The sequence below is a fragment of the Odocoileus virginianus genome, chromosome 15, assembly GCF_023699985.2.
Source record: "Odocoileus virginianus isolate 20LAN1187 ecotype Illinois chromosome 15, Ovbor_1.2, whole genome shotgun sequence".
Taxonomy (NCBI): domain Eukaryota; kingdom Metazoa; phylum Chordata; class Mammalia; order Artiodactyla; family Cervidae; genus Odocoileus; species Odocoileus virginianus.
Genome location: NC_069688.1, coordinates 1,162,961 through 1,183,351, shown reverse-complemented (window position 1 = coordinate 1,183,351; position 20,391 = coordinate 1,162,961). Strand labels below are relative to the sequence as shown.

The window sequence follows — 20,391 nt, the reverse complement described above, 5'->3', positions numbered from 1 at the left end:
AGTAGTCCATTGTATATAGGTACCACATCAGTGAAGATGGCTTAATTCTTTTAAATGATTTTAAGTTCTAGCTTTGCTTAAATTTTGCTTCTCAAGTTCCTCACAGAAGCATTTTATGCATTGTGTCCAAAGGTTAGGAAACTAGAAATAAATTAGAAAATTTGTCTTCTAAAAATTTAAAAATAAAATTTCAGTCTAAAGTCAAATACTTAGGCCTGAGTTTTGCTGAGTGGCGCATGATTAACAGATATTGAACTAGTAATAGGCCCCTTTGGTGGTTAACATGTTAATTCATTACTGGCTATTCAGAAAACACATCAAATTTACTTACATTACAAATCCCCCCCCCTTTTTTAAATTGAATATGAGGTTTATATTTAACTTATTGATGTTTTTTCTTGTCCAGTGTAGTTAGTAAAGTACAAGTGGTTTGGTTTTTTTGTTATTCATAGTGCCCTTGTGTTATTTAATAGCTAGACAAGGGTTCCCAAACTGGGTTCCGTGAAACACTGGTTGAGATGTTATTGGCTCTTTCGTGGTGGGAGGTTTCCGGGTTAAAGAAAGTTGGAGAAAGACAGACTTATTCCCCTTTTGCTGAGTAACATGCCAGACTGCTAAGCTGTGTGATGAAACCTGTTTGAGTCAATGATTTCCAAACTAATTTAACTGTGGGATGCTTCCTTTTTTTGAAAACAAACATCTATTAAATAAGTGTCTTAAAGTACATAGTAAATGTTAATTTCACTCTGGTAGTTCCTTCTGGAAGATTTTACGTATACATCTTGTTTTTTCTATGTTTTTGATTATTATGAACAGTTGAAAAATTATTAGGATATTTGTGATTATTATTTATTATTAAAGTATATATAACTAGCAGTCTGCTCGGGAGGGACATCCCACCAAGTACATTTCTGGCTCAAGGCTGGGCAGGATGTTTGTCTCTCTGGGTTCCAGTCTCAGAACCCTTTGTGGGGAACGTTTGTTGGATTTCCATGTCAGGCAGTCATCTTTACTATGTGGATACCTGGTACTTCCATGCAGTGAAATCATCACAGTTTATGTTCTTATGCCAGAAACTCAGCCCCTGCTCACTGAGGCCCTGCTGCAGCAGTGAGCCAAGCTCCCTGAGTTCAGAACAGTGTTGCTGCTGCTGCTGCTGAGTCACCTCATTCGTGTCCGACCCTGTGCGACCCCACAGACGGCCGCCCACCAGGCTCCCCTGTCCCTGGGATTCTCCAGGCAAGAACACTGGAGTGGGTTGCCGTTTCCTTCTCCAGTGCATGAAAGTGAAAAGTGAAAGTGAAGTCGCTCAGTCACGTCCGACTCATAGCGACCCCACGGACCGCAGCCCACCAGGCTCCTCCGTCCATGGGATTTTCCAGGCAAGAGCACTGGAGTGGGGTGCCATTGCCTTCTCCTCAGAACAGTGTTAGGGTTACCTATAATTTGTAGCAGTCTGCCTCTGAGCGTAGGTCATGTGTAAATAATATTTAACACCAGTTTTCTGTATCTTAGACTCTTGGAGTAACTAATACTTTGTTCCTACATTTCTACCACCTGGAGTGGGAAAGCTTACTGAGGAAATTTTTGGGGGCGGGTTAGCGGGCATCTTCTTGATGCCTCTTTGCCCCACATGCACCCTCTCAGTCATACCTGGGTCCCCTCCAGCAGCTCTTTCCAGTTCCCCTGCTTCCACTGTCACCACGGCTCTGGGCCACCAGCTTCTTCCACCTGCATGACTTAGGGAACCACTGGTCTGTCCACTTCCATTCGTTTTTTAAGTTTTTATTTATGTACATATCTGTTTTTGGTTGTGCTGGGTCTCCGTTGCTGCAAGCGGGCTTCAGTTGCGGTCAGCAGAGCCGCAGTGCACGGCCTTCTCTCGTTGTGGAGCATGGGCTTATGGCGCTCAGGCTCGGTAGTTGTGGCTTCTGGGCTCCAGAGCACAGGCTTGGCAGTTGTGATGCATGGGTTTTAGTTGCCCCGTGGCATATGGAATCTTCTTAGACCAGGGACTGAACCCATGTCCCATTGACAGTGGATTCTTAACCACTGAACCACCGGCGAAGCCCTCCACTTCCAGTCTTGACCTTGCACTCAGTCTATCTTTGCACAGTGGATAGAGAGATCCTTAAGCTCTATACTTTCCTTTTGGACTTAAGACCCCTCACTGGCTTCTCCCTGGTCCCTCCACCCAGACCTGCCTCCCCCGCATCACCTTCCGGCTCCGTCCGCCCCGCGCAGTCCTGGCTCACTGTCGTCCAGCCGCACTGGGCCACTGTCGTCCCTTGCACAGGACCATTGCATGTGCTGGCCCTCCTCCAACTCCTGCCACTCTCTGAGGCCTGGCTCAGGTGCCGGGTCTCCGGAGCAGCCCCTCTCACGCTGTCCAGCTCGGCCTCTCGCTCTCCTGCGGAGCTCAGCGCAGCGGCAGTGTGGGCTTGAGTGTGCCTGGAGGAACGTCCAGTTCCTCCCTCGGACTCTGGGCCACGGCAGCACAGAGACTGCGCACAGAGCTGCATTTCCAGCACTTAGCCGCTGCCCCCCGCAGAGCACTGTTCAGTCAATGAACGAAACGATGTTCCGGCATCACCAGCAGTGCTGAGTCAGGGCCTGCCTGCCGGGGCTCGTGGTTTGTCACGGGCTGCATCTGGATCAGACCTGTCCCTGAGCTCCTCCACTGACAAGTCTAATTAGCTGTGGGGCCCCGGTTGGTGTGGTGGTCATGTCTATCGTAATGCTTGTTGCAGAATTGTGGCTGTTGACTGTTCTGAAGAAACCTGAGGTCAGTTTCATCTGATGCAGGAGCTGATTAAGCAGTGTTTTCCAGAACCCACTGCAAATCAGTGTCAGACACCCCATCTGCCTTGCTGAGTGCGCCTGTGTGCCTGAGGCCAGGGCAGGCTTATAACCCTGCTCTTCCCAGCTCTCCACCTCTTCAGAGGGACCCCGTCTTCCTCCTTCACGTCTGCCTTCTGCTTCAGCCTTTAACACTTAATAAGCATCTTGTGAATGTGGGATTTGAATTTGAAGTGTCTTTTTAAAATAATATCATTTAGAAAAATAAAGTGTCCTTAAAATTTTTTCAAATTCCATATCTTTAAGGAGCTTTGGGGTGTCCCCGGTGGCTCGGGGTAAAGAACCCACCTGTGGTGCAGGAGCCACGGGACACTCAGGTTGAATCCCTGGGTTGGGAAGACCCCCTGGAGGAGAGCTTGGCAACTCACTCTAGTATTCTTACCTGGGAAATCCCATGGACAGAAGAGCCTGGTGGGCTACAGTTCATGCGGTCACAAAGAGTCGGACTTGACTGAAGTGACTTAGCACACTAGTAAGGAACTTTGACTGATAAATTGAAATTATAGGCAAATACATAGTAAGTAGTAACCACGAATAATGTATACTGGTTAAGATTGGTTTGAACATGCTTGATCAAGAATTTGTGCTAATCAAACTGGATATTTGGGAGGCAGTTTAGCTTTGTTTTGTCAATGAACAATTTGCTGTTTAATTAAAGAGTTTAAGGGAGTCTGGCTGAAAAAGCCATGCAGTTCAGTCGCTCAGTCGTGTCTGACTCTTTGGACCCCGTGGACTGCAGCACGCCAGACCTCCCTGTCCATCACCAACTCCAGAGCTTCCTCAAACTCATGTCCATTGAGTTGGTGATGCCATCCAACCATCTCATCCTCTGTCGTCCCCTTCTCCTCCCGCCTTCAATCTTTCCCAGCAACAGGGTCTTTTCAAATGAGTTAGTTCTTCACATCAGGTGGCCAAAGTATTGGACTTTCAGCTTCAGCATCAGTCCTTCCAATGAATATTCAGGACTGATCTCCTTTAAAATGGACTAGTTGGATCTCCCTGTAGTCCAAGGGACTCTCAAGAGTCTTCTCCAACACCATAGTTCAAAAGCATCAATTCTTTGGTGCTCAGCTTTCTTTATAGCCCAACTCTCACACCCATAAATGACTATTGGAAAAACCACAGCTTTGACTAGATAGACCTTTGTTGGCAAAATAATGTCTTTTCTTTTTAATATGCTGTCTAGGTTGGTCATTGATTATCTTCCAAAGAGCAAGCGTCTCTCAATTTCATGGCTGCAGTCACCATCTGCAGTGATTTTGGAGCTCCAAAAAATAAAGTCTGACACTGTTTGCACTGTTTCCCCATCTATTTGCCATGAAGTGATGGGACCGGATTCCATGATCTTAGTTTTCTGAATGCTGAGTTTTAAGACAACTTTTTCACTCTCCTCTTTCACTTTCATCAAGAGGCTCTTTAGTGTAGGGAATATGCTATGCATAGACCTGTACTATAATTAACAGGGCTTCTTTGAAGAAAAAGAACAACTTTCTCATAGCCCCCAAGCAAAGGGCTGGGAGCAATAAAAAGTACATTGTAGAAAAACATCTTGAAAACAAGATGTTGAAGTACTGATGTGACTGATGGAAAACCATTAGTGACTCTTCTCCTGACCAGAGCCTTGAGGGAGTTGCTGAGAAAGGTCGTCACTAGCTGAAGGGCTAAACAGAATCATGAAAGGCCTGAAGGTTTGACATTGAGGACTGTGCATTGTATATCTTTATCCCCGATATGAAATTGTAAAAAACAGATATCTCTAGAGCACCTACAAGGAAGTAGATGTTAGCAATAAAAAGCATGCAGGTATTAGGATCTGGGCTTTTGCCTGCGAGTGGCATCAGCCCCCTGATCGCCACCTTATTTCTGAGTCTTATTTTTCCTTATTCTTCTGCAGCACTGCTCCCTCAGGTCGGTTCGTTGTTGGGCTGGTCCCAACACTTTAGTTCTTCACTCTCTGCCATAAGGGTGGTGTCATCTGCGTATCTGAGGTTATTGATATTTCTCCCGGAATTCTTGATTCCAGCTTGTGCTTCATCCAGTCCAATATTTCTCAAGATGTACTCTGCATATAAGTTAAATAAGCAGGGTGACAATATACAGCCTTGACATACTCCTTTCCTATTTGGAACCAGTCTGTTGTTCCATGTCCAGTTCTAACTGTTGTTTCTTGACCGGCATACAGGTTTCTCAGGAGGCAGGTCAGGTAGTCTGGTATTCCCATCTGGTATTCCCAAAAGACATTAGGTCCTCAATTTGTCATGAAACGTTCCTGGGAGTTCTGTTTATCTCTGGATGGTTTTATTTCTGTGACATTGAAGGTGACAACATGAGTCTTTGAAAGTGTGTGCTAACTCAGATGCTTTTAGAGCCCAAATGGTGAATTTCAGTGCCTTTCAGCCTCTGCTGGAAGCAGCTCCCTGAGCCAATGTGGAAATTGGTTGTTGCAGATATTTAACATGAAACCACTACAGATCGTGTTTCCCTCGAGAGCGGACCCCGAGAGCCCCCTCATCGACCTGGACCTTCACCTGCCCCTGCTGTGCTTCAGACCTGAGAAGGTGCTACAGGTACGCGTCCCTCCACACCTGTGAGCGTCTCACGCTGACTGACTTAACGGAGCATCCAAGAGAGGGTCTTCCTTTTTTGCTTAAAACCAGCTTTCACCGCAGAGTACACTGTTGGGGTGAGGGCGGCCTGGGTTCTGGCAGACGGACCGGGGGAGCCGGAGGAGAGGTGCGCTGCGTCTGGCCTCGCTGGGCGGCACCCTCGCGATGCTTCAGGCTCGTGCTGTCCCCGCCTGTCCCCCAGATCCTTGCCTGCCTCCTGACGGAGCAGCGCGTCGTGTTCTTCTCGTCCAGCTGGGCCCTGCTGACGCTCGTGGCCGAGTGCTTCATGGCCTACCTGCACCCCCTGCAGTGGCAGCACACCTTCGTGCCCATCCTGTCTGGGCAGATGCTGGACTTCCTCATGGCGCCCACCTCCTTCCTCATGGGCTGCCACCTGGACCACTTCGAGGAGGTCAGCAAGGTGAGCACCCACTGCTGGACTCAGGGCGCTGAGTCACGCGGGCACTCTGGGAGGATGCCTGCGGAGCTGCTGGGCGGCGTGGGCGGGCACAGCGGACTGGGGCGGCTCCCCACAGGGCACCAGCGCGCCCTCCTTGTCCTCAGGGTGTGCTCAGGGCCCGCTCCGAGCGTCACACCTGATACCTCTTCTCAGGTTTTCGCGGAGGCGAGGGCAGGCGTTGGAGTTGAGGGAGCTGATTTTGAGTGTCACCTCTGCTGCCTACTAGTTCTGCAACCCTGAGTGGCCCTCTGGCCTCTGCTAAGCCTCAGTCTCCTCATCTGTGAAGTGGGCACGGCCGTGGCCTCCTGGCCAGGGTTCTGGCTCAGGGATGTCCCCCGTCCCTCCTGGCAGGGTTCTGGCTCAGGGATGTCCCCCGTCCCTCCTGGCAGGGTTCTGGCTCAGGGATGTCCCCTGTCCCTCCTGGCAGAGGACTGGGCTTGGTGGACGGGAGCCACCATGATATTGTTCTGAATTTTCCATTTTCACTTTTATTGATTACGCCTCTGCTGTTCATTAGTACCATGAACCTACATCCTAGACGAATGCAGGTGCATGCTTGGTGTCCGAGGGGGTCTGTGGGCCTTGCCGAATCACGTGGCCACTTACTTGCTCGGGGGCAGACCTGAGTCCTGACGGGACACGGGGCTGCAGCATCAGGCAGTGTCGGAGCACACAGTAGGTGCTTCACATGGGCAGCTCTTTCTGCTGCTGTGCTGACAGGGTGCATTTCGAAGGGGAGTTCAGGCCGTGGGCATCGCCAGCAGCAAGAGCAGATTGGGTTTTCTTAAAACAGCTTTTCTTTCAGATACCATTTACATACCACAGAGTTTCCTGGACTAAAACGTACAACTCAATGGCTTTTAGTAACTTGGTGGAGCTGTGCTGCCTAATTTTAGACATCTTGGTCAGCCCGCAGAGAAACCCCGCCTGTGTTAACAGTCACTCCACCTCCACCACACCCCCCAGGCCCTGGCCACCCTGCCAGCCCTGTGGATCTGCCGGTTCTGTATACGGGAATTTTACATAAATGGAATCGTTCAGTGTGTGGTCTTTTATCACTGGCTTCTTTCACCTAGTGATGTGTTTCTGAGGTTCATCCGTGTAGCAGCACTGTATTTTTGTTGCCCAGTAGGGTTGCCCTGAATGAAGAGACTACAGTTGTTTATCCATTCATGAGTTGAGGACGTTTGCGGTTGTTTCTGTGTTTTGACTGTTGTGAACGGAAGCTGTGAGCACTCACGTACAGGTCTCTGTGTGGACATGCGTTCATTTATTTACCTCGGTACACACCTTGGTACACGCCTGGGGGAGAAATTGCCGGGTCCAGTGCTAGTACTGTGATTAACCATTGGCGAGATGTCCAGGCTGCTGCCCTCCGCAGCTACCCGGCTCACCATCCTCCAGCACCAGGGGGCTCTGGGCTCCTGCCTCCTCCCAGCACGTGTCACCGGTCTTTCTGCTTTCAGCCCTCTTGCTGGCCGGTTTGGATGACTGGCATCGTGGAGGTCTTTTTCTTGTGCTTACTGGTAGTTGGCCCAGGGTGGGCTCTCATGTAACTTTTTCATTTTCATTGTAATTAACATGTAGTTGATTTTATAGTGTTGTGTTTGTTATTTCAAAAACTTCTCAGTGTGCGCAGAACCCGAGAGGAGTGGAGGGTTGCCCCGTGGCCCGCGCTGTCCTCGGGAGTCGCCCGGTTTTTCCTGGCGTTTGCAGCACAGTCCGGCTGAGCCGGTGCCCCTCCTTGTGGCGGAGCCGGCATGTCTGTGTTCTTGGCAGACTCGCTGACTCACTCGCCAGGGGACAAACACGCTTTGGGAAAAGGCCATTCAGACCTCCTGGAAGGAACGGAAAAACGTCACTCTTGGAAATGAGGAAAAAATAGGCATGCTCTGGAGTTAAAGCTGGGTTTCTTTTTTAGTCGTCAGGGGAAAAACCGCCTTCGTTTGGTCCCTTCAGGAGGGACACGAGGCACAGGCGCTTGACTCCGGTCCACAGTCGTGAAGGAAGTCCTCCTAGCGGCTACCTGCTCTGGGAGGCGTCCGGGCAAGGCAGCAGGTCTTGGCTGAACGCCTTTGGGGTTTGGATGTTTTCTTGATGGTGCTGGGCATGTGGACGGGGTCCTTGTGAAAGCTGGGCACTCACGCGCTGAGGATGCCTGTCCCCTCCGGTGTAGTTCTCTGTGCTGGGGCACGTGTTTGTGATACTCCATGTGACATGGAGCACTCACTGAGAGCCCGGCCTGCCAGGAAAGCCAGGGCGAGTTTGGCGTCGTGTTCCTGGGACAGTTGAAGTGCAGAACTCAGGTGTGTGACTCAGTGTTTGTGTGTTCCGTCACAGATAAGACTTCACAAGTATGCCATACACACGTCTCAAGAATGCTTGAGTGTGTTGGCTCCCTGAGCCCAGGGCACACCTGTGTTCTGGTCCTTGGGGGTGGGGAGCTAGCCGGGCAGCCTAGCGGGCACCCTGAGTGTCGAATGTCAGGGTGCTCTGGCTGGAGCTCTGGAATGTCCTCTCCAGGCTCCCTGAAGTGACCACGGAGTGTTTGTACCAGGGCGGGGGGAGGCCTGACTGCATGTGTTGGAATCTTGACTCAAGGCAAGGTGTGTGTTGGAATCTTGACTCAAGGTGTTTAATCACTTTAGCTTATTAACCTAATTCATGGTATGCATTGCATTTTGGAGCAGACAATATAAGGCTTTGTGTGCATATTAAATATACAATAATTTAATTAATGATGACTTGATCTTAGTGAATGCAAAATGTAGCCTTGTGTTTTCAAAGATGTATACAAATTCAGATTCCTACTTTGATCTTTACAAACTTATTTTATAGGAAGCTGATGGTTTAATTTTGATTAACATCGACAATGGGAACATCACCTACTCTAACGATGAGGAGGTTGATGTTCCTGACATCCCTCTCCTGGCTGCACAGACGTTTATTCAGAGGTAAGGAGAGAGATCATGTGTGTTTGGGAAAGTCTTGCTCAGGTCTGTACTTGCCACATCTGAGTATCTTTTCCAATCTTATATTAAGAGATGGTTTATGTATTTAATGGGGCTTCCCTGGTGTCTCAGACAGTAAAGAATCTGCCTACCAAAAAAAAAAAAGAATTCGCCTGCAATGCTCAAGACTTAGGTTCCATCCCTGGGTTGGAAAGATCCCCTGGAGAAGGGAATGACTTCCTACTCCAGTATTCTTGCCTGGAGAATTTCATGGGCAGAGGAACTTGGCCGGCTACAGTCCAAGGGGTTGCAAAGAGTCAGACATGACTGAGCGACTAACACTTCTACTTTTTTTGAAAAATGTATTTAATAGATTGCAAATTATTTGTGAATGCTTGACTATAATATGCTGATCCTGTCTAAATACTAAGTGGCCCCCGGACCAGGGGACAGTCACACCCCTGGGACACCTCCCAACCCCTCCCAATGATTTCTGAAGTCCTTTCTCCTTCATTCATTCCTTCACCCATTCACTCATCAGATATGTGTCCAGTGCATCGGGCAGGGTATGTGTGTACTGAGCAAGCAGACGTGGCCTCGTCCTGTGGCACTGCCAGCTGGGGCACCCTGATGACCGTGGCCTCCCACCCTTCCCTGGGCAGGCAGCTGTCTTCCCCTTTCGCCCCTGCCCCTCCCCCCCCCCACATAGCTCTCTCTCAGCGCTGTTATTTTTCCATAACTGTGTTGTGGCCATCCCTATGACTAAACTTTACTGGCCAAGCTCAGGCCTGACACGCTTTTCCCAAAGAGGGCAGGTGATAACCGGTGAGGCTCGCAGGTCCCACGGCCTCTGTCGTGGTGGGAGAGGTGTGGCAGTGAGGGGCGGCCCCACGAGCGTCTTCGGGGGCAAGAGAGAGGAGGTATGGTCATACCTACACCAGGATGAAGGTGCATCCGGGGTGGGCGGCGGCAGAGCTGGGCCCCCTCAGGGGTCCTACAAAGGGACGGTCCCCTCTTTGGAACCTAACAAGGTGGTGGTGGGAGAGATCCTGCTTTTAGTCTTCCAGTCCAGGTGTGGACGGCAGGCAGGCCCGGTGTGGAACTCATGGGGCCCCTTGCAGGGTGAGGGGTGGGGGTGAGCGTAGCAGCTGCTGCTGGCCATCTCCCATCCGTGCCAACTGTCCCCCTTTATCTTGTCTGCTGTTGGGAGGTCAGACACAGGCCGAGGCCTGAGAGCAGGGGAAGGAGCGGGTGGTCCTCTGTTGGCTCCCTGGCGTGGCTGTTCTCACCTGTTCCTCTTAGCGGTCAGGGCAGGCTGCCATAACAAACACCTCCTAAGCAACCGACATCTACTGCCTCCCAGTCCTGGAGGCTGGAAGTTCAAGGTCAAGATGCCAATAGGGCTGGTTCCTTGCTGTGTCCTCACGTGGTCGTGCCCCTGTGGGTGTTGTGTTCTAATCTCTTACAAGGACACCATCATATTGGAGTAGGTGCAGCCTCATGACCTCATTTTAACTTAATTGCCTCTTTGAAGGCCCCAACTCCAAACACAGTCACACTGTGAGGTATTGGGGGTCAGGACTCCGACATGGGAATTTGGGGAACAAACAGTTCAGCCTGTCACTTCTTGGTGTTGATTATTCCCTCTCCCTGGATGGTTTCTAGAGTCGATGGGCGTGCCACCTTTATCAATGGTCCTTCCATCGTAAACAATTTTACAGCGCCCAGAGCCTGGGTGGTGGGCGTAGAGGCCTGCGTGGCTGGTGGGTCGTGCTCACGGGGCCCAGCCAGGGGCCCTGCTGGAGTGTCGGCCTGTGTGAACTCAGAAGGCGGAACCCACATTCCTTACCGTCTGGGCACTTTCTGATAAGCAGAGTCCGCATTCCCCGATTTTTGAGGACTGATGTTGGCCAGCATTTGGCGAAGCTTCTCAAGTGTTTGCTTGGATGGAGCATATCCAATAAGATGAGATCTCGCCTCTGCCCACGTGTTACTGTGAGAATTCTAGAACATTCCCAGGGTTCTTGCTTGGTCAGACCCCCAGAGGTGGGATGTGGCATGTCAGGCTCACCACGAGGGGCTGTTTATAAACATGAACTAACCTGTGCATGGCTGGTGGCATGTCTGTGAAGGGCCCTGGGACCGTGATCCAAGCCATGGCGTGGGTCTCCTCTTGGGGACCGGGGGTGCGTGAGCACCCACCCACCATATTTGGTGGGAAGGCCACCCTCTGCCATGCTGTCTTCCTCACCTTGAGCAGAGTGTGTTTGCCGTGTCCCCCTGCCCCGCTGGATCTCTAGGCATGTGTCATGTGGGTTTATTTGCATATTTAAAGCCTCCGACTCTCTCCTTGGTGTGCAAAGTCACGTCTGAAAGTGCAGCCGTGGGTGATGCTGGGGAGGCGGGGGTCCTGTGTGATGAAGACCTCTGGGAGCCCCCGTCCCCAAGAATCCCCCGACGAGTGGCCATACCTCAAGCACCCGCACCTGCCGGGGCAGGGCCTTCCCGCCCAGACCCGCTGGAAACCCTTTGGCCGTTGTGGAAGAGGGGGGGTTGAAAAGGGGGATGGGATGACTCAGCTTGCACAAAAACACCTGTGGTCCAAAAACAAGGCCTTTGTGGGTTCCGCACTAGTGAGCTGTTTGTGTTGGGACGTGAATAGACTCCCAACCGGAATGTGTTTTCAATGACACCCCTCTCCACCCGCTGCCCCAGCATTGATAGGTGTTCTGAGCATCCTAAGGTCAGTTTAACTCTCCCTGGAGGATTCCCTCTCCTGCCCGTGAGCAGTGGTCATGTGCTGTGGCCTGAGCTGTGGTCACTGTCCCTCTGTTCCTTTCCAGGGTCCAGAGCCTTCAGCTGCACCACGAGCTGGACCTGGCTCACCTCTGCACCAGCACGGATGTGAACGAGGGCCGGGCCTCCAGGCGGGCCTGGCAGCAGCAGCTCAACTGCCAGATCCAGCAGATGACCCTGCAGCTGCTCGTCAGCATCTTCAGGTATTGCAGGTCCCTCCAGGCTCGTCATCGGGTCCCCAGCCCGCTCCCAGTTCCACGCCGGCTGCGGCCTCAGAGCTTGGGGACCGAAATCCAGGACCGACATGGGAGAGGCCCCTGCACCCAGGAGGATCCCTGGGAGTGTGTCGGCCCTGCCGGGGCCTTCCCACCCCCTCCTTTCTCCTGCAGAGGACCACTTTGGGCGGTCAGCCCTGGGTCAAGGGACAGATGGATTGTTTCGGGATTGCAGCCCATCCAAAGGAGAGCCCAGGCTGGTTAGCACTCAGGACTGGCCCCCGTGAGGAGCTTTTCTTCTTTCTCCCCGTTGCCGTCACCTTCAGCGTCGGGGTCTGTTGTGTGTTGTTGGGAGCCAGCTCTTGGGCCCAGTCAGTCAAGCGGACAGTGCAGTGTGTTTGCTGCATCGGGATATAGTGCGGGGTGCAGTGGTTGTTCTGGCCTAAATGTGCAGTCCTTTAAGGAGTGTCCGATAGATCCATGCCGACATTCGTGTTAACTCTGTGGCAAAGTTATCGGTAGGTAACTCTATGGCAAAGTTATCGGTAGGAAAGCCTTCAAGCCTTTTTTTCCTTCCAACTCTCTCTTCTCCACTTTGTCTTGAGGCCTCTCTCCCCTGCCTCACCCCACTGCTTCGCCTCCCACCCTCGGGTCGTGTGTGGCAGGGAAGGTGGCAACTCCAGGTCCTCTTCTGATCTGGACGGACCCAGCCTGGGAAGGGTTTAGACCAGAGCTGGCCGACTTGACGACACTGTGTGATTCAACATTTTAATGGCTGTGTTTTTTAGCTGTCTTTCCTTACATAAAGCAAATAATCTATTAGGGGAAAATGGGATGTTACATTATAGATGAGTTGCATTAGCTCTCTGCTTAAGGCACTATAATTTGTGTGGTCGTAGAAATGTTGTTTTCCTTTTGTTCTTTTAATATGGAATCTTTTACGAATGATTTCCCAGGTGGCACTAGTGGTAAAGAACCTGCCTGCAATGCAGGAGACATAAGAGACACATAAGGGTTTGATCCCTGGGTCGGGAAGATCCCTTGGAGTAGGAAACAGCAACCCACTCCAGTTTTCTTGCCCGGAGAATCCCCATGGACAGAGGAGCCTGGTGGGCTATAGGTCATGGGGTCACAGAGAGTTGGACACAATTGAGCATAAGCATGCAAGCTTGATGAGTTTAGTTCATTAAAAAGCAGACAGTATGATTCTAAAAGTTGATTTCCCCTAGATGAAGTCATGTCTCTCCTCACAGGAGAGGGAAAACATTGAACATGCTACATCCTGAATATGTCCTGTATGGTTATTGATTCTGCTGGTAGTTATCACATGAGATCTGGGGCGTCGTGTGGCCAATTCCCTGTGGAATGCAGATTTGGAGGTAGCTGGTAGGGGTCCAGCTGGCAGCCAAGCTGGGCTAATACCCAGTCTGTCTGTCCTTCCTCTGTCACCACCCTGAACTCAGACTTATTAGTATGAACAATTACAGGCGATTGCATCTTCTTCATTTGAATAAGGAGCTAAGGAGCTCAAGACAGACCCCCTTCCCTGTTGCCCGCCTCCCAGAGCTTCATTCCAATTGGAGGAAAGCTATATTGAAGTGACAGGACAGCCTGACCACAGGTTACACCCAAACCCTCGGGGCTCAGAATAATCCTTGTGTAGACAGGGCTTTTCAAACTGTGTATTTCTTGCCATCAGTTTTCGGCTAACAGCAATATGTTTTTCATGTGTTTAAAAACATTTCAACACTTAGATTGTCTTTCTTCATCAGGGAAGTGAAGAATCACTTGAATTATGAACACAGAGTGTTCAATAGTGAAGAGTTTCTCAAAACAAGAGCTCTAGGGGACCAGCAGTTTTATAAGCAGGTGAGAGGCATATGGGGTTTGTGTGCGTGTGTATATTCCATCCTTTGCACTTTTCTCTGCTTAAAATGCTTTTCACATCCAGGGTTTCCAGCATCTGTTAATACTTTATTCTGTGTTTTAGCTTTCCTAGAAGTTTGTTTGAGCGTGGGTCCTGCTGATCCTTTGCCCAGCTCTTCTTTTCTTACTTGGCTTTTTAGAGTGATGCACGTGTAACTCAGTGTATCCTAAGTGTAGAGTGTGCTGAGTTGTGCCCAAGACCCGTGCCTGGTAGCCCCTTCTTCAGCCTGGATCTGGACGCTTCCTATCAGCCTGCACAATTCCATGCCCTTCCCACCACCGCCTCCTTCCCTGGGCTGGGCCACGTCCTCTCTCCCCGGGAGCTTACTTGGAGGTTGTTCTGCCGGACTCTGTGGATGGGTGGGCTGGCTGTGAGGTGGGCGTATGGGGGAGGCCGCCGTCCCCAGGAGATCCCAGAATTAATGACTCAGCTGCTGTTGTCCTGCGGGGCAGGGTGATTTGGGCTTTTGATTTTTTGTGACTTTTCAAATGTAAAGAGTGCCTGATTCTTTGAGGTTGGCTGGCGAGGGATTGAGGAGGATCTTAGTTTAGATTCTGATGAGCTAAGAACGCTGCCTGTGTTGGGAACTTGGTCTCGAGGAGCTGGTGAGAGGCCGTGGTGGGCCGGGGAAGGGCCCTCGTGAAGCAGCTGCAGGGGCCCTGGCGGCTCAGGACGGGGGGGGCAGGTGCAGTGACCGCCCTCGGCATCTCTTCCAGGTCCTGGATACATACATGTTTCACGCCTTCCTCAAGGCCCGGCTCAGCAGAAGGATGGACGCCTTTGCCCAGATGGACCTCCACACGCAGTCCGAGGAGGACAGGTGTGCGTGTTAGGTTCTGAAGGATGCGCTGCTCTCCGGGGGCCTGGACGCTCAAGCAGCAGTTATGTCTGGACAGATGAATGATAAATCAGATCGGAGGAGTCTCACATTTAGATGTGCATGAGCTGGCTAGCAGCCCCGGCTCCTTCCGTGCAGCTGTTTCCTGGGGCTGGGGGGACACTGAAGTGCCTGCCGTGCAGCTCTGGGTCTGCGTTCATGCTGTTCTCTCCCCGTCTTCCTTCTCTTGCTCTCCCTACGTCTTCGCTGTTTCTGCCTCCTCTATGTTGCTTTTCCTGAACTCCTCAAACATGCATCACCGTCAGCAATGCCCTCGTTTATCCTGTGTGTCATGACCTCCCCTGGGGGGTGTGGCCTGCACTCAGCCTTCACTACATGCGGGAGAGCCAGGCAAGCTCCGGCCATTTCTCCCTCGGCACGGGGATACTGGACACTGGACGCCACACTTGGGAAAATGCCCAGTTACCTGTTGAATCGTTATCGTACATGTAAGATGTTGGGATTTTCCACCCAGGATAAACGGGATGCTCCTGAGTCCAAGGAGACCCACAATCGAGAAGATGGCCAGCCGGAAGTCCTCAGCCCCGCACGCAGCCCACCGGCGCATGGTGGTCAGCATGCCCAACCTGCAGGACATCACGGTGCCCGAGCTGCCGCCCCGGAACTCATCGCTTCGGAAGATACAGACCATGGAGTGTGGGAGCAGCCGCGCAGGTGGGCCAGCCACGCCCCTTCCATGGCTTTTCCTAGTCACGTGATTCTAACACTGCCAATTGCTGAAAGAAGTCAGAGCTCATTCCAGGAGGAGGGAATGGGCTTTTTTTTTGGGGGGGTAAGGGGTGGTAGTTCTAGTAGTTTGATTATTTGAAATATTTTTAGAATATTTATTTTGCAAACTATGTTCATTATAGAAAATGATCTCTTGTCTGTATTTTCCATCACTTGGTTCCCAACTGCTGAAGACCACAACTATTCACGATTTTCATGTCTGTCATACATGTGTGGGTATATGCGTGTATATGCACATGTACTTAGGAGACACATGTTTACATGTATCACTAATGAGGTGCAGTGACTATTAAGCCTCCAGCGATTCTTGGGCCCTTCCTAGGTGTTGGGGTACACAGGAAGCCAATGCCCCCGCCCCCATGGATGGGGATGAAGGCAGACGATAGAAATGCGTAACACTACTGGGGGGTTAGTTGCGGTGTTCAGTGTCGTGACACAGTCAGGGGTGGTGATGGGCATAGCCGTGCCATGGGGGTGGGGAGCAGCGCTATGGTCTCGGGAGGTGGACACAGGAGGGGCAGCGTGCTGTGGGAGGCAGCGGCTGCGTCTCCACCTGTGTGCAGAGTGTCTGCTTGGGGTCCCCTCGCTGGTGAGTTGCTGTAAAGCCCATTTGGACGTGTGTGAGCCCATGTGTTTTTCCCACGTGAGCCGCAGCGAAGCCGGTCACGTGTGATGCCGCTTGTGGGTGCTTGGGGCTTCTCGCAGCCCCGGGGGGGGCGTCCTCCACCTGTCCTCCATGGATGGAGAAGCGGTGGGGAGATGGTGCTGTGGGTGGAGCACCAGGTACCAGCCGGGTCTCCTGTGTGTTGGCCCGAGAGCCAGAGGCTGAGGGAAGAGTGTGCCCTCGAGGCCGGGAGGGGCTGTGTGTTCAAACGAGCAACCCTCTGGAGGCCCCTGGTGGGTCTGAGTCCCGGCGCAGCTGCCTGCCGGTCGTGTGGCCCTGGGCAGTTGCCCCGCCTCTCTGGGCCTGCACGCCCTCTCATCAGAACACCTGGGGCCTTGCCTCTGCACTGGGCCCGCTCACTGCAGGAAGGTGCTCCGCTCCCTCTGCCCCTGCCCCGGGCTCCTCGGCCGTCCTCCAGGCTCTGTCACTGAGGCCCACCTCCTGGGGGTGCGCTCCTTCCTGCGGCCTGGCCTTGTCCACTGGCGCTGCCTGGGAGCCTTGGGGGTGGGGTTGTGGAAGGCACTGGTGTGACACACAGCTGGTTATGTGTGACATGCGGCGGCTGTGTGCCGGGGACCAGTGGAAGCCGCAGCCCCCACACCTGTGAGATGAGTGTGGCAACAATACCTGTGCCCAGAGCTGCTGCTAAGGTAAAAGAAACGGCTGTTTAACAGGGCTTGCCTGCCTGGCAGGTACGTCTCAGCCTAGGTTACCCACTTAATCCTCCAGTCTCAGCATCACGTGTTTCAATTTAGCCATCAGCAGTTTTAGCAAATAAAATAATGCCGTACTCTCAGAGTGCCATGGGAGGCCGCTGGGGGCCCCCTTCAGCGTGGGGTACGTGGAGCTTCCTGGAAGATGTATACGGTTCCTGTTCCATGCTGTACCCAGGGCCCAGAAACAGCAGAGTGCTGGGGTGGGAACGCATGTCTGCCTCTAAGGTCTGCGCTTACCGCTCACTTCCCCTTCACCCCCAGTTCTGGACGTGCCCCCTAAGTCGACGCACACCTTCAAGATCCCGGAAATCCACTTCCCGCTGGTGGCCCAGTGCGTGCAGGCGTTCTACGCAGACTGCGTGGCCCAGCTGAGCAAGGCAATGGGCTCGCTGGCCCCCGAGAACTCGGTGCTGCTGGCCAGGTACTTCTACCTCCGGGGGCTGGTGCAGCTGATGCAGGGCCACCTGCTGGGCGCCCTGCTGGACTTCCAGAGCCTGTACAAGACCGACATGCGCGTCTTCCCTGCTGACCTCGTCCAGACAACCGTGGAGTCCCTGTCGGCGCCCGAGCGCACACAGGCTGAGCGCACGCCCGAGCTGCGCCGGCTCATCAGTGAGGTCATGGACAGGCCCGTGGACACCCCCAAGGCCGACGACCGTGTCAAGAACTTTGAGCTGCCCAAGAAGCACATGCAGCTGGACGACTTCGTGAAGAGGGTGCAGGAGTCAGGCATCGTGAAGGACGCTGGCATCATACACCGGCTGTTCGAGGCGCTGACTGTAGGTAGGAGGATCCCCGCGGCTAGGGGCGCCCTGGACGGCAGGTTGGTCCAGCCAGGGAGAACCTCATGTGTCTGTGAGTCACTCAGTCGTGTCTGACTCTTTGTGACCCCGTGGACTGTAGCCCTCCAGGCTCCTCTGTCCATGGGATTCTTCAGGCCAGAATACTGGAGTGGGTTGCCATGCCGTCCTGCAGGGGATCTTCCTAACCCAGGGATCAAACCTGGGTCTCCTACATTGCAGGTGGATTCTTCACCGTCTGAGCCACCTTTGCCTTCCAGAAAGCCTCATGGGTGGGGCTTTACCTGCTGACGGACCCAGCAGCTGGCCGAGAGAGGTGGAGGGTCTGGGGAAGCTTGGTGACATCGGTCCTGGGGGACCTGCTCACGGTGTGATGACCCCTCCCTCCCACAGGGGGACCCACAGCTGGGACTGGAAGGTTCCTGTATTTGGAGCAGGCGCCCAGCGGGTAACACAGACCCACAAACACACAGAGCATCACAGCGTCGGCGGGGCCGTCTGCCTGGCACCTGCCCACCAGCTGGCAGGGCTTTTCCTTCCAGGCCTCAGTCTCACTGTGACCGAGCATCCCACGGTGGCTGGGCCTGTGTGGAGGGTAAAGCACAGGAAGTGTTATTAGATGCCACGAGGGAAGAGCATGCCAGCTCAGGGGGTGTCCAGGATGACTGCCTTGTCCGGGAAGGCTGCCTGTGGGCCCTCTATCTGGGTTTTGAAGGATGGGTAGGAGTTTTCTGGTCTGAGCACTGCAGACCAGCGTGTACAGAGGCATGTTACCACATGTCACTGTGCTGGGAGGCTGGAGTGTGACCGGAGGAGGGGCCTGACCTTGGAGGAGTCGGCCTCATGAACCCGGGGAGACTCACCCTGGGTGTGAAGTGAAGCAGGCTTGCTTGGGGGTGTGAGGGGCCCTCTGAGGATGGAGGGCAGACGGATCCACGACGCAAATGGAGCCACAGGAGCCAGACGTGGAGAAGCGTCAGGATTAGGATGAGCAGCTGAGTGGGAGTTGGGGGCGGTCCCCGCTCCGTGTTACAGATAGGGAGGCAGGCCCGCTTCGTATCTTGCCTGTGGTCACACTGCTGAAGAGCAGTGAAGCTGGCCTTCGGGTTTGGGTCTCTCTCCAGCTCTAGAGCCCCTGAATCCTGGCCATTTGGGAAGGTTACTGAATCAATTAAGATCATCATGCGTACAAATAATGATGTATTTGTTCACGTAACCAAAGAGTAAGGCTTGATGCAGTGCTGTGGGAGTGTCCGAGGATCTGTTAGTGTTAGCTACACCCTTGGACTGGCCCCAGGATGGCTGCCCACCAGTTCCAGAGATGGCACAGGAGTTCATCCTTGTCCCAGGGTCCCCACCTGGTGCCCTGAGAGGCACTGTGACTGCCAGCGTAGGGAGGGACTGGAGAGGATAGATGGACTCAGCCCAGATCACGTGCCCTCCTGCACACCTGGGGAAACTGGGTCAGAAGGGCACTCTTTCCCAGGTGGTTCCCGTCCAGGTAGACTTATGTGCTGGCGCCACCTGCTGCCTCCTGTGGGTAATGCGCAGCATCCTGGTGTCCGTGGCTTTAAGAACCTCTTTTTTTCTTTATAAAACTAAGGACACCAGAAACAGATTGACCCAGAAACGTTCAAAGACTTCTACAACTGCTGGAAGGAGGCAGAAGCAGAGGCACAGGAGGTCAGCCTGCCTTTGTCGGTGATGGAGCAGCTGGACAAAAATGAGTGTGTGTACAAGCTGTCGCGCTCTGTCAAGACGAATCGTGGGGTAGGCAAGATTGCCATGACCCAGAAGCGCCTGTTCCTCCTCACGGAGGGCAGGCCGGGCTACGTGGAGATCTCCACCTTCAGGAACATAGAGGTGAGGACAGGCCTGTGGCTGCCAGCCGTGGGCCCGCCCCTACACACAGCTCCTGTTAACTCCCGCGCCCCCGCCCAGACTGTCATTTCACTTACCCACGTCTCTTTCTGCCTCTGCAGGATGTCAGAAGCACCATGGCCACTTTTCTGCTCCTGAGAATTCCCACTTTAAAGATCAAAACAGCATCCAAGAAAGAAGTCTTTGAGGCTAACCTCAAGACGGAGTGTGACCTCTGGCACCTGATGGTGAAGGAGATGTGGGCCGGGAGGAAGCTGGCTGACGACCACAAGGTCTGTTCTCACCTGGGGCTCCGGTCTCTTAGCGATGCTTAGCATAAAGCCTGGGCGACTCGGGCCTGGGCCTGGGCCTGGGTGCAGCATCTCGTCAGAAGGCACTGATGATGCTGTGGTCCGTGTGACTCGGCGCAAGGCCCTGGGGTGATGGGGGAGGCCTTGGGGGTAAACACAGAGGCCAGCCCGCAGGGCGGTATGCATGGACCTGGGCTTGGCCTCTGCATTCCGCCTCCTCTGCTCCAGGTGACGCCCGGGGAGGGGAGCGTCGGGGCTGCACTCTGGCAGATGTGAGCTCAACTCTCAACTCTTTCCCTTCACGGGATTAGGGTTCTGGTCGGGGGTGTATTAGGTTCCTTCCACAGGGCTACATTTAAAATTCTAGGGAATTTTGTAGCTTCACTTACTTTGGGCCAGACTGATGGCTTTGGCTACAGCAAGTTAAAACTTCCTAGTCATGAAGGGTACCCTGGGCGGAGGTAAGACATGGGGACACACCAGGGCGATGTCTGTCTTGTCAGAAAGGTGAGATGAGACAGGAAACCCACAACAGAGTGAGCAAAGGGTCCAAACTGGGAACTCACACGGGGAGCAGTTTGTAAGGTTCTCGAGAGCTG

General features: G+C 53.0%; 1 protein-coding gene across 3 annotated transcripts in view; it reads left to right on the top strand.

Moving 5' to 3' along the window:
- Positions 1-20,391, top strand: part of DENND3 (DENN domain containing 3) — a 52,099-nt gene that overhangs the window by 11,916 nt on the left and 19,792 nt on the right. For all 3 annotated transcript variants that reach the window (XM_070476922.1, XM_070476921.1, XM_070476923.1), the window contains exons 6-15: positions 5,307-5,426; positions 5,668-5,886; positions 8,764-8,879; positions 11,720-11,875; positions 13,660-13,756; positions 14,531-14,634; positions 15,167-15,366; positions 17,083-17,604; positions 19,225-19,484; positions 19,604-19,774. In XM_070476922.1, the coding sequence (XP_070333023.1) occupies positions 5,307-5,426; positions 5,668-5,886; positions 8,764-8,879; positions 11,720-11,875; positions 13,660-13,756; positions 14,531-14,634; positions 15,167-15,366; positions 17,083-17,604; positions 19,225-19,484; positions 19,604-19,774 (1,965 nt within the window). The remainder of the gene's footprint in view (positions 1-5,306; positions 5,427-5,667; positions 5,887-8,763; positions 8,880-11,719; positions 11,876-13,659; positions 13,757-14,530; positions 14,635-15,166; positions 15,367-17,082; positions 17,605-19,224; positions 19,485-19,603; positions 19,775-20,391) is intronic.